The 14,698-nt window shown below is 31.1% G+C and overlaps 1 protein-coding gene across 3 annotated transcripts in view; it reads right to left on the reverse strand.

Moving 5' to 3' along the window:
* Tspan19 (tetraspanin 19) overlaps positions 1-14,698 on the reverse strand; it is a 79,669-nt gene that overhangs the window by 14,416 nt on the left and 50,555 nt on the right. For all 3 annotated transcript variants that reach the window (XM_047550810.1, XM_047550811.1, XM_047550812.1), the window contains one exon: positions 5,142-5,251. In XM_047550810.1, coding sequence (XP_047406766.1) covers positions 5,142-5,251 — 110 coding nt within the window. The remainder of the gene's footprint in view (positions 1-5,141; positions 5,252-14,698) is intronic.

Genomic DNA, 14,698 nt, shown 5'->3' on the forward strand with positions numbered 1-14,698 from the left:
ACATAATGCTGAGTCCCACAGGAAGATAGTATTCATTGGTTTTGTGAAGATGAAGAGAAGCTAGGAATACTGTTGCCACCCACATGTCAACCCTGACCCTTGCTGTAATCACTGTATTGAGAAGTCCTTCCTGTAATCATTATATTGAACAAAATGGATGTCATGAAATACAATCAGAAAATACTTGTTTTTGCCTCTGTAAGGAAGTTCTCTATTATGTTCAAGGTAAAAATGTGGGTCGTCCTGTGATTTTACACATTATTTGTAGATAATTAAATTTTCCTTGACCTCTGGGTCACAAAACAGTATCAATTCAGTGTTTAGAATGTTTGGTCTTATATACCAGTCATGGTTTTTTATTCTCTTCAAGGCAAGAGCCTTTCTCCCTTTTTCTTAGTCTTCCAACTCTTTTTCTCCATCTTTTGACTGCAAATCTGATTTTTCAGAGTTGACATAAAGAGGGAGGCAAGAGCAAGAGGAGAAAAACAGGTCAAACTTGGCTGGTAATCTTGATCCTGGCTTCATTCTTTATAGGCATACCATATGTTTAAATCTCACAGTTACTAGTAGTTGTGTTTACACATTCATCAGAGATCCCTCACTCATGAGCAGTTCTGAGTGAATGCTTCTCTCTGTGTTTTCTTGCCTACTCTTGCAACCTCTAAGAATATACTGATTTCTACTGCTTAATGATGTGTTTATTTCACTCCTTAAATGTGATCTTACTGGTTAAGATCTAAGACTATCTATATGCTTCTTTTTTGCATGCGGCTCACACATAGCCTTTAGAAAACACTCACACATACTTTACTCCAATGATTAGAGGGAAAGCAAATCTAAACAGGTGTCAACTCCTTTCATTTTTATCTTTGGAGCAGCTGCCCAAGCTATTTCTATTGTTTGCCATCACAGATGACAGTCTGAAAAAAGTCCACTCTACTTCCCTTATCTTATGGTTTAGGTAGCGACTTTCCTGAGAGACCCATTGGACTAACACACACTCACACTCATTTTAAAGTCTCTCTCTTTAAAATGAAGAGGGAATATACTTCCCTACTACTCTTGGAAAGACTCTTGTGGAGATCAAGTCTTTCAAACCTTCTGTGTGCTTAAAGTGACTGAAACTGTTCAATATTAAATGCCTGGTTTTTGGTTGTGCTTCCCATGAAATCCTTAGCACAGTCTGTCTTACTTTTGCCTAATAGTGTACTAGCTAAAAGCACTTATTCTGGAGATAGATTTTCCAGATTCAAATTCCAACTAACTTGACTTGTTAGTTTAGTCTTCTCTTCCATAAAATGATCTTACTTAATTGATAATGATAATACTTACTAAAGTTAATTGTGATGATTAAATAAGATAGTAGTATAGAACATTGAAAAGAGTAGCCCAGAAGTCAAGAAGAATCACATTTTAACATCCTGTTAAAATTCTCATTGTTCCTGGAAATGTCAATCAAAAGTTGGAATATCAAACAAGTGAGAGAATTTAATTGTACATGAGGTAGGAGGGTGAATACAAAAGGTTATTTCCAAAAACTTGTTATATTTTTAACCAACTGGAGAATTTATTCTCAAATTCACTGAGATAATTGTCAGGTAAATCAGTAGGTTGGCATGATATAACTAATAAATTGATAACCTTAACTAAAAATCCTTTTAAATGTATAATTACATAATGATGATTTTCAAAATACTATAAATGACACAAATCTTTACATTTACAAATAAAATTTCCAGAATTGTTGAATATTTATACCAGTTCTTTGTTTTGGAGTTTTGTCGAGTTTTATTTCTTTTTTTAATTAACAAAAAATGATTGTATATATTTATGAGGTATAATATAATATTTTAATACATATATATAGAGAGATTATGGAATGATCAAATCAGACTAAGTAGGGATTCATTAACTAAAATAGTTATTATTTCTTTGTGGTAAGAATATTTAAAATCTTCTCTTGTAGTTATTTTAAAATATATATTACCTTTGACTATAAACACCATGCTATGCAATAAAACACTAGAAATTATTCTTCCTATCTATCTGAAACTTTGTACTTTTGTATCCTTTGTTCAATATCTCTTTTTTCTACCTCTCTCCCCTCTGGTAATCATCATTATACTTCCCATTCCTATGAGTCAACATTTTTAGATTGCACTTGTGAGTGAGATCATATAGTATTTGTCTTTCCGTGTCTGGCTTATTTCATTTAATATAATGACTTCCTGTTGTCACAAATGACAGAATTTTCTGGTGTTTTTCTTAAGGTTGATAGGTATTCCATTCTGTGTGTGTGTGTGTGTGTTACATTTTCTTTATCCATTCATCCACTGATGAACACTTGGATTGTTCCCATTTATTGACTATTTTGAATATTCCTGAAATGAACAGAGGAATGCAGATATTGCTTCAATATACAGATTTCAATTACTTTAAGAACAAGCACAGTAGTGGGAATGATGTGACATATGCTAATTCCATTTTTAGTTTTCTGAGGAACTTTCATACTGTTGTTTTTTTTTGATATGGCTATTAAACATATTGATATCATATCATACAAATAAGAAAATCTGTCACAACATAATGTTTTTCAAAGTGGCTATACTAATTTAAAACACCACCAACAGTCTATCAAGGGTCAGTTTTTTCTTCCTCCTCCTCCCCAGCACTTATATTTCATTGTTTGGGTAATTACCAATCTAACAGGAGTAAGGTGGTATCCTGTCATCATGGTTTTAATTTGCATTTCTCTGATGATTAGAGATGTTGAGAATTTTTTTATGTATCTGCTAGACATTTGTCTTCCTCTGAGAAATGTCTGTTCATGTTCTTTGCCCATTTTAATAGGATTATTTGCTTCTTGCTACTGAGTATTTTGAATTCCTCATATCTTTCAGATATAAGCCATATTTTTTATACAATTTACAATGTTTTCTTCCAGTGAATTATCTCTGCACTCTATTAATTGTTTCCTTGCTGTGCAGAATTTTTTGTTTGACATAATCCCCTTTGTTTAGTTTTGTTTTATTTCTTATATTTTGGAGGTTATATGCAAGAAATCATCACCCAGATTCAAAACCATTTAGTTTGTACTTATGTTTTCTTCTAGTGACTTTATAGTTTTAGATCATATATTTAAGTATTCCATTCTTTTGTGTTGGTATTTGTATAAAAGGAGCAATAGATATCCATTTTCATTCCTCTGCATATGTATATTCAATTTCCCAAAATAACTTATTGAAAACACTATCTTTTTCCCATTTTGTGTTGCTGGTAACTTTCTTTTTAAAAATCGGTAGATGGTTTGGATTTATTTTGGGGCTCTCTATCCTCTTCCATTGGTTTATGTGTCTATTTTTATGTCAGTGCCATGCTGTTTTGATAACTATAATCTTATAGTATATTTTGAAATCAAAAAGTATGAAGCTTCCTGCTTTGTTCTTCCTGTTCAAGGCTGTTTTGGTATGGTCTTTTGTAATTTTATATAAATATTAGGACTTTTTTCCTATTTTGTGAAGACTGATATTGGAATTGCATTGAATCTGTAGAATGCTTGGGTACTATAGATGTCTTAACAGTATTAATTCTTCCAATCCATAAACATGGAATATCTTTCCATTTATTTGTTTCATCTTCTATTTCTGTCATCAGTGTTTTATAGTTTTTGGTACACAGCTTTTTAATTTACTTGGTTCTATTTACTCTTAAGGGTTTGTATTTAATGCTATTGCAAACTAGTTTGTTTTCTAAATTTCATTTTAAATAATTTATTATTAGTGTGAAGAACACTATTGAACTTTGTAAGTTAATTTTATTTTCCACAATTACTGAATTTAATGAATTTACTAATTTTACAAATTTAGTGAATTTACTTATCAATTCTAATGGTATTTTGGTGCCCTTATTAGTATTTTTTACATATTAGGTCATGTCATCTGCAAACAGAGACAATATCACTTCTTCCTTATTTATTTGAATGTCTTATTTCTTTCCCTATTCTAATTGTTCTGGCTAAATCTTCCAGTACTATGTTCAACAAAAGTGGTGAAAGTTCTGTGTTCCTGATCTCAAAGGAAAAGCCTTCAAATTGTCACTATTGATTATGACATTAACTGTGAACTTGTAATATGTAACCCTTATTCTTTGGAGAAATATTCCTTATATTCCTAATTTGTTGAAAATTAATCATGAAGGAAGTAGAATTTCTCAACTGCTTTTTTTGAATCTCATTCTATTAATACAGTGGTTCACATATATTGATTTGCATTTGTTGAATCAGTCTTAAATACTAGGGTAAATCCTAGTTCAATCATGGTATGAAAGATGCTTTTAATGTACTGCTGAATGTAGTTTGTAGTATTTTATAAAGGATTTTTTCATCTTTATTCATCATCGATATTAGCCTGTACTCTTCTTTTTTTGTAGTGTTTTTGCCTGGCTTTGATCTCAGGGTAATGGTATCTTTGTAAAATGATTTTGGAAGTATTCCCTTTCCTTTAATTTTTTTGGATGGGCTTGAGAAGGATTGGTATGACTTTAAAATGTTTGATTAAAATTAGTCATGAGATCATCTTGTTCCTGGGCTTTTCTTTGATGGGAAACTTTTAGTTACTAATTTCAACTGCTTTACTCATTGGTTTGTTTAGATTTTCAACTTTTTCACAATTTAGTATTGATAGGTAATATGTTTCTAGGAATTTACTTTTTCTAGGTTGTCCAATTTCGTGACACATAACTGCTCATAATATTCTGATGACTTTCTGTATTTAGCTTTTATACACTCTGGGCACTGAGGATATAAAAGTAATGCTATGGAAGTTTTAAACTCATATCAGAATCCAAATAACAAATAAATAAAATGTGCATTATGTCACATATTTGCTCCACTGCCCACAGAACCACATTGGAACTTAAACTCAGGATGGCCTGGGTATTCTTACCCCTTGGTTGTAACAGAAGTAATCCCACCTTTCAGTATAAATGAGTTCTGATAATTTTCAAGCAGTTAACAATGGAAAGGCTGTGAAACGTGTTCAGTAAAGGAAAAGAAAGAGGCTTTGCCAGGATACTGCAGAGTTCTGAGGCCCCTTCTTTTGCTGGAAGATGATGACATTGATGCTAGTAAAGAGTGGACTTACCTGGAGTACACAGATCTTCTGGGCCCCATCTTCATTCCTGGTGGAATCCACAAAGATTGAGGTGGGACAGTCTTAGACTTAGTCATCAAGACATTTCTGAAACCTGTATCCTGGAGATAGGGGCATTAAAAAAAATAGAGGAAAGATTCATCAGTTCTATAGACTTACACATGTTTTGGAATTGTTTTGAATCAGAATATAACATGTTTTCTGTGATCAATAAAAGAACCTAGAAACACATTTTTAAATATCTTACATCTACCAAAATGATTAATGTTAAAAAGAAAGAAAGAAAGAAAGAAAGACTGACAGCATCAAATATAAGTGAGCCTGCCAAGAAACTCAGGTCTTATATATTTTTTGTGGGAATAGAAAACAGCATAACCACTTTGAATGTAGGTCTCTCAGTTTTTATAAAACTAAGCCTATACCTACTCTGTGGCCTAGAATTTACTCAATAAAATGAAAACATATCTTCACACATACACACAATACAAGAGAGTTCATAGTGGCTTATTCATAATCTCTCCAAACTAGAAACCGCCCAGATGCCCACCAAATGGAGAACAGAGAAACTGTGGCTTATTCATACACAGAATACTACTCAACAGTAAGCAGGAATGCAACAATATGGAGAAATCTCAAATACATAGTGCTGAAAGAAACTTTATGTAAAACATTGCACATTCCATAATCTCTGTGAAGTACTAGTAGAGGAAATACTAATCTACATACAAAATAAGAGTTATTAGTTTCCCGAGGGATGCTGGGAGCAAGGATTAACTGGAAAGGAGCATGAAAGAACTTTTGGGTTTGCAATAATTCTCTATATTGTGATGGGGACTTTGGATTGCATAAGAGTATGCCCTTTGGATGCTTTCTTAATTGAATGGATAAAGTAAGTATGTACAATTTATACAAATTTTACCTCAAAATAAAATAATAACTCTGTGAAATGTTCAGGTACATTCTAGTCATACTTAAATATTTGGGCAATGTATGGATACCTATGACTTCTTTGGAAAAGTGTCAAATAATATGATGAGTTAGTAGATGGAGAGTGGGAATAGTAATTATGTGACCAAGCAAGTATAATGAAAGTTTAATAGTAGAATCTAGTTGATGCATGCATATTTATTTACTATAAAGTTCTGCAAGTTTGAAAATTATAAAAATGAAATTTAAAAATCTGGTTAGAGCTGGGAATGTAATGTTTTATTATTTTTTATATGTAATAAAATTTACAACAATTATAACAATATGAATATCTCAACTTTATTATGTACTTCTTTTGAAATAACAAAGAGGACAAAAGATGCATCTATTGTCTCAATAATTATTTATTAAACAGCTCATTGTCAATCATAAGAATAGATACAAAAGTTTGTTTTAGTCTTAAATTCTAAAAGAAGAGAAGGTAATTTTTTTACAGTTATTTTTCAACTAAATTTATCACTTATATTTGAAATTATTTTAAAGGAAATAATTTCCCTCTATAATTCCCAGTTTTCTTTGAGTGTTATATTTAATTTGAAATATTCATAATTAAGAATAATTAACTATTATGAAAACAAGTTCTAGAAATAGGTTTTTTTTGTACTACCTGTTCTAAAACAATAGTTAGCAAATTTCTCCAGTTAATATTCTTTCAAATTTAACTGTAAGATAAAGACTTAAAAAGTCAACTAATAAAAAAGAAAACAGTTGAATAAGTAATTGTTAAAAATAATAATCTAGGATTAATTTTTTTAATCTTTTATTTCTAAATCATAGCCAGCAATATCATGAGATTTGTCTTAATACCTGCATAATGCAAATTACATCTGGCATGTCTCCTCAGTAAAGCCACAGTGTCCAGACATAACTAAAATAAATAGCTTTAAGTAAGTTAATTTATAATCTCATCCAGTGAGTATACATACAGCTGTCAAAAAATATTAGTCTTCTCGTTACTGACTTTAAATACAAATCCTATTATCTCTACTATTGAAATGCTAAAAGCAAGCTTTTGATCTGGGGGATACTAGGTCCAGATCTCAGTCTTCTTCTATTCTCTCTCTGTTCTTTGCTTCTCTAAATTTAACCACCTGACCATTTTCCTAAAAAATGGAGTCTTATCTCTCCTATGGAATATAGTGTATTTTTCTTTAAAGACTGACAACAGTAAACTTTTCATCTTCTTCTTCCCTATAAGGTATGCAATTTTTTTTTCTTTCAACATAGATCTAATATTTTCTCATCACCCAGGAGCTAAATTTCTTTCTTCTGTTAATGTACTCTATTCATCAAGTAAATTTTATCATATTTTTCCCCAAAAAGTTTCTCATACTTTTATATCCTTTTTATTCTCATTGCCACCAGTCTATTTTAATGATCTCATGCTAAAACTATTGTGATCATTTTTAAAATAAGATTTATCATATATTTATGCTTATTTTTGAAAAATCAGGAAATAGAAACTTTTAAAACATAAAGGATTTAATGCATAATTTTTGATGCTGCTATGAGGTAGCTAAAACAACTATTATTTTTTTTGCATTCTTATTTTTCTTTAAAAATATGTTTTAGTTTCTTCTTATTTTTCTTTAAAAATGTTTTTAAAACATATGCATTACTTTCTCTCAAATGCAACAAAACTTACATATTTAAATCCTCATTTCTTATATTTATTTAATTACTAATATCTTATTATAAATAACACTGATATTTGTAATAATAAATGCATGAATAAGTATGTGTGAATCTGATTATTTCTTAAAGATAATAATAGGAGGTAGAAATAGTGAGTTAAATAGTATGCATTATTAAAACTTAAAATAATCTTGTCAGATTTCTTTCAGTCTAGTTTCCAACAGACTATGATCTGTTTTGTTATCCTTGAAAAAAATCTGCATTATCATTTTTTAAAAATACTTTCTTTGAGAAATTTCTTTCTTTGCCCTGGTTTCAATTCCCAGTACAGCAAAAAAAAAAAAAAAAAAAAATCAAAGAATACTTTTTAAATTTTCTTTGCTCAAGCTAGAATCTAGTTATACTTTTCAGGTGGATTTGATAACTGATAAAATTAATCAGTTATTCATAAATTTACTAGCTGCACTTCTTTTGTGAATTTTTAGATCATGCCTGCAGTTCAGTTTATTTAGGGTATTGTTTTTTGCAGAGTGCTAGCTTCTTCCAATTCTAATCTATCCTTAACTTCAAAATGAGTATTGTTGGTATACATTTGCTTTTCCAAAGTGCAAAACTTTAATAGTCAGGAATTCTAATTTCTGTCTGTCTACCTAAACCTAGAAATAAATATCACCATCTTAAATACTGATTTCCTATCTATTTTTACCAAGTGTATGCAAAGATACGTTTCCTTAATGGCTCTTCCCTTTCTTCTACATATAAAAACTATTTATTCTTCTGAGTAAGAGACCTGCAGGAAACTTAAGCAGTTATCACAGCTTGCATGAATCATCCCTACCGCCATTTCTGCAGGTCCATCTTCCACCTAGGTGCTGCAGACATAAATCAGAGAGCCATTGCTGGCACTCTCCTCTCCTTATCTCACATGGTCCTTTCAGAGCACACTACTCTTAATTCTACTTCAAAAATACAATTTAAATTCCCTTAGTTTTTTCTCTATCTACGCTACCCCTTTCCCAGACCAAGTCCTGATCCTGTACTATCTTGATGTCGAGTAGCTCCCTCTGCTACCCGTAATTTATTCTTAGTAGATTTAGTGACATTTATAAAAGGTAAATTTGATCACAGTGCTTACTCCCTTGCTTAAATCCCTGTCGATAAATTTTTATTGCACGTATGATAGAATTAAACTCTTATATGACCTATATCTTGCAGGATCTGGCTGTTCTTCATCATCCCTCACTATTTTCCTACTATCATGCACAAATGTTCCAAACTTCTTACCTAATCACCACCATTCAACATCCTTCTTCCTTTATTTTACTACCTTGTCTTCTCTGAACCCACATCCTATTCTCCTTGCAGTTGTCAGTGTAAATATAACTTTTTCGGGCAGACTTCAGTTAGTTTCCTTTGTTACTGAGCTTACAGTATCTGATACTTTTTCTTTGCACTGTTTGTAAAGATTCTAATCACTGCCCCACTTTGGTAAATTATTTATTTAACATTTATTATTTTCCACAAAGGCAAAGATGGTGTCCCTATTTTACAGCACTTTGTCTGAAACTCCAAAAAGAATGATTGGTAAAAAAACAGACACTCAATAAACTTTTCGTTGTATGGGAAAAATGGAAGCCTAATTTATCTTATAGATACAATATTTACTTGTTCTATAAATTATTCCTATAATTAAAATCTTATTCCCCTGAGCATATTCCATCTCTTTCGAGTCAGACCATGTCCTTTGCTTCTCTAATGTCCTCATTGCTCAGGAAAGTTCTGAAACCCAGCAGATATCAAATATATACCAGTTGAGATAAATGTGCAGGTAAAGAGTCATGTCACTGACCTCTGGGGGAAAAAAAAATCAAAGAATAGCAGGTGAAATCTAAATTTTGTACTGAGGGGAAACAAGAGAGAATAAAAGCATCACTGCTGGTGGTTGATTAGCAATCAAATGATTAATACTAAAGATGCTTTTAGTTTTCTAGTTATTTTGTGCTTATTTTTCCCTTAACTGACAAGAAGAAATCTATCAACGCATAAAAATTAATTTGCTTAAATGAAATTTAAAAACAGAAACTGAATTTATTAAAAAAAATGTTATTTGCCCTTACACAATTTTAAGTGTCATTAACTATTTTATTTATTGTCTCAACGACTCATCCTTTCAAGGATCAGTTCAATCAGATAAGGAGGTTTTGGGTGATGGGTAATAAGGTCAAGGAAAACCTAACATCCAATTTTAAAACCTGAAAATTCAGTGGATCTTAACCTTGTTAGGACATAGACCAAATCTAGAGTACCTTCACACTGACAAAATTAGACATTGGCAGTAGTCAACTTGTATTGATGATCAATGCCTCATAACCTGATTGGGGATATAGAAATTTAGCTTTGGTTTTGCAATTATGTGACTAGTGAGAGAATCCCAAACTCAAAGGGCCTAGATCATTGGCTTCATCTATAGCAGATACTTCAGGGAGTAGAATTCTTTCCTGAATCCATCAGTGGAGCCTTGAATCGGCCTCATTTAATCCCTGCCAAATGATTAGGATCTCTGAGTATGTGTCTTTCTCAAAGTTCTTCTGTATCTTAGATTAAAAATGTACACTGCTAGATCCTTCTTTTAAAACAGACTATCATATGAACCAGAGGTCTTGAGAGTTGAGCCCCTAGGTTTAGGAAGGCAAATTTGGTTTAAAAGGCTAAAGGGAACAGACTTGCTCTTCAGGAATGAAGAAAAATTATCCTGGGAATGGGGGCATTTATGCAGAATAGCTAGGGACCAAAATGAGAGTAGGAAAGAAAGAATGGGGGTTAGGGGAGGAGGGGCATGGAATGCTGCCAAGCAATGAGGCCTCCCAAATCTCCATCTGAGTGCCTGATGGTCATATAATATTTGGTCTATTGAAGGGGCTAAGAATCACATCTAAGTTGACCTGAGACAAAAGAGAGAAAACAAAAAGACATCCTTTTTGGGAGTCCCTGGTGGAAGTAGAGACTTTCAAAGAGTAACTCCAAAGAAGACAAAGTGTGGTAAGAATTTGGAACTTTGAGTTTACATTAAATTTAATTGGCTACTATTAAGGGGCCCTGATCTCTGAAACTAAACCTCAATTCATCTGCTTTGAGAAAACACATGGTCATCTTTTAAGGAAAACAAAGTGTGAAAATCAGTGACAGTATAGGTGAAATAGCTAAAATAACAAAGGAACTAAATAAGAAAGTCAGTCATCTACGTAATTTTTAAGGGAAAAAAAGTCCTATAAGGTAAATCAGTATTTCATTGAAAAATTACACAAATTTTAAAAATATGAATTATAATCCTTCTTCTTCCCTTAAAGGTTTTACCTTGGACTGTCATTTTATAATCTTTCACAGATCAGTTTATTTTGTGACTGATAATATTTGCAGCATGCAACAGGGTTGGATGATCTCCTAAGCTCAGTACATGCCACAGATTTATAATTTGCTACCTATATAACTTAATAAAATATTTTAATATTTGTTCCCACTATTTTTAATTCAATCATCCAGAAAAATATACATACTGCTGAGTAAAAGGAATACCATCAAATCCTTAAATAGTTCAGTTTTCTTAATCTTAGTGGAGGACTCTTACAGAAAATTTTACCTGAGTAGGGAAGTAAAATAAAATCTTGTCTTCTAAGAGACTCCTAAATGATATTATTATTTTCCATAAACAGATAATTGAAAAATATATTCTATCCTTATTCTAAGTATCTTCATTTATTACATTTTGAGATAGATCTTTTGATTACATATAGAAACAAATAAATGTAGACATTTATCTGTTAGATAATCAAAATCTATTTGGTAATGTTCAAAATTTCACCATTTTTGTGGATTCTTATTTTGTTTTGTTTTTTATTTTGGCCCGATCTCTCTCTCTCTCTTTTGCTCTCTCTCTTTTTTTCCTATATGAACACAAACTCTGGCAAACTCCTGAAATAATAAAGTCAGTACTAAAAGCACAACACATATGTATGTGAAAATGTGTCCTTTAAAAATATATTTATGTGTAAATTTTCTAATCACATGGGTTTTTCTATTTTACATCTGAAGAAACTGAGACCACAGAGAGCTTAAGCCAGGTCCAATATCATATTGCCAGTTAGTAGGAGAGGAGAAATTCAAATTTCAATTTCTGACTTAAATCTGTCTTCTTTCAACTTCTCCAAAACAGAGGTAATATAGATAGATGGCACCTGAAAAATGAATTTATTTTGTGTGCCACCAAATATTTAGAGGTTTTAGAAATTTTAATTATTTAAATAGCATTAAAATTTATATCTGATATTAATACAAAAAAATGTGTAATGCCTCAGTGAGTAAGATTAAGGAGTGTATTCCATCCTTTCTCACTTTAATTAGCTGAATAATTGCTTCAGCTTTTCATTTCTCTTTGTCTGTGGAGATTTAACTTGAGACTTAACTTTCATTGCATGAAAATCACATTGAGTTTTTTCCAAGATAATCTGTTCAATTTTGTTCACCAAAATGATTGACAAGTGTTCAGAATGAACAAAATCCAGACAAAGCTCTGCACTAAGAATCACTGATCCATGAAAGAATGGTTTTCCACTCTGAACGAGAAAGGAAAGAAAAAAAAAAGATTTAAAATTCAGTGGTATTTTATTTCACTTTTCACACACTGTATATTTATATCATAAATGTCATCTAACTACATATATTTGTATTTTATGTATTTGTGAATCTTAAGTAATAATTAATTTTATAAGATATAGAGCATCCCCAAGTCTGAAACACATTTACTTGAAGTAAAGATCACAAGAAAAGCAGCATGTACAATGGATTATGCTGATACAAAAATTAGAAATTCAAATGTAATATCAACTTGACCATATCCATTTTTACACATGACCTTGTATTTACATATTGTATATATTTCTTGTTTTAAATTCTTGTTTTTATTATTTATTTTATTTAAAAATCCTCCCAACCTGAAGTATAGTTGACATTTAAAAATTGTATATATTTAAGTATATAGCTTAAAGATTTAATATCTAAATGCATTGTGAAATATTCACTATAATCAAGCTTATTAACATATCTGCATCTCACATGATTATCAGTTATTGTGTTGAGAACATTTATGATGATCTATCCTCTTACCAAATTTCAAGTGTATTTCTTATTGTCTTTGATAGAAACCTTCGACTAGGTTTCTATCTAAAAACAAGAGAATCAGCAATTGAAGAATCAAGGACAGTTTATCCAAGCAAAGGTATTGGTTTATTTTAAATCCCTTTTGGCTTTCCATTTAGTCTAGTTATCATAAAGGCACTTAATTTGTTTATAATAACATAGAAAATGATTTTATTTAATTAAGTTCAGCACAATATTTTAAAGTTTTTGTAATTACATTGTATATAAAATCATACCCTTAAAGGTAAATTGCTCTTGCATAGTTTAAGTATTTCAAACCATCATGTGTTTGTGTGTTTAACATGTGATTGTGATGTATAATAGCCAGTTTTTGCCATCTGTAGTGTTGCCCTTAGCAACATAAAAGCATGTGACAGGGCTTATGTGACTTTGTTGGTCTGCAGCAGCATGTAGATGGATTTAAGCAAAATGAAACAGACAGAAATATTGATCTAGATAACCAGAGTTTTCAAGTGTATTGCAAGGATAATGCAGATTGATAAAGAAAGAGAAGGAAAGGGCAAAGAAAACAAGCCAAGAAAACTGTGTGGAGTGAGACTACGGTACTATCAAATGGTGTAATTTCCAGAAGTTATTGTAAAGATTAATTTAAATTATGTACATGTAGAATGGGGACAGCCATTTCATTTCTTCACTCTATCATTTCTTAATCTATATTTAGTAAACAAATTTAATCCCTGTTTAGCTGCTTGATATGAAAATGGGTAGTTTTATAATCACAAATAACTTTATTTATCACCATCATAATTGAGAACAAGATTGAAGATTCTATTAAGCATTACAGTGCTTACTTAAAAAGGGTAGAGAAATAAATTTTCAGAGCAAAATCTTCGGTCATTCATAGAACAGCTTTAAGTCATCAATAAAATAATATGTATGTAATAACATTGTTAATCATACCAAACACAAACCCACCAATTTTTTAAATATAATTTTTTTTTTTAGTTTACAAAACTTTATCAATCAAAGTGGGAGAAGGAAGATTCTGTAGTGTAAAATTATAAATAAACACAACGTACTGACTATATTAAGGAACTCTGGTTGTGTATCTTCACCCAGAAAGAAAAAACATGCAATTGTGACAACATAAGCTTAACTAAATCTCTACAAGGTTTGGTTAAGAGGAGAGTTTGTGCTCTCTACTTCTGCTCTTCCTCTCTTCCTACACACTGTACTGTGGAAGTTGTGACCTAATTTCACCATGCAGAGGAACAGCAGGAGGATAACTGGGCCCTCTGAATGTATCACATTCACCTTGTAGCTCATCTCCAGATGCATTAGATCAGAGAGAAATAAGCATTTATCCTATTTTACCTTTTGTTTGGAGTCTCTTTTTCCTCACTGCTCAGCCTATGCCTCTAGCACAGGAAGGATTCAATGAAAAGTAGAGTTAGAGGCAATATGGTAAAAGAAAAAGGTAAGAATCATAAGAAGTTGTAAGGACTATATATATATATATATATATATATATATATATATAAATACATACATATATATAAATTATAATTATGTATATCATTATATCCTAATTCTGAGTCTTAAAAGATATTTCTTTTGGGAGCCTCAGGTCTTTAAGATATATTCAAGAATGTAAAATACACATGTATTTTACTACTTATTTTATCATTTCTCAGTGTCTACATATGAATAAATATCAAAACCTTAGTTAATAAACATGACCATAAGGGTCCAAATGAATATGGACAGGAATG

This window comes from Sciurus carolinensis, chromosome 4 (genome assembly GCF_902686445.1).
Source record: "Sciurus carolinensis chromosome 4, mSciCar1.2, whole genome shotgun sequence".
NCBI lineage: Eukaryota > Metazoa > Chordata > Mammalia > Rodentia > Sciuridae > Sciurus > Sciurus carolinensis.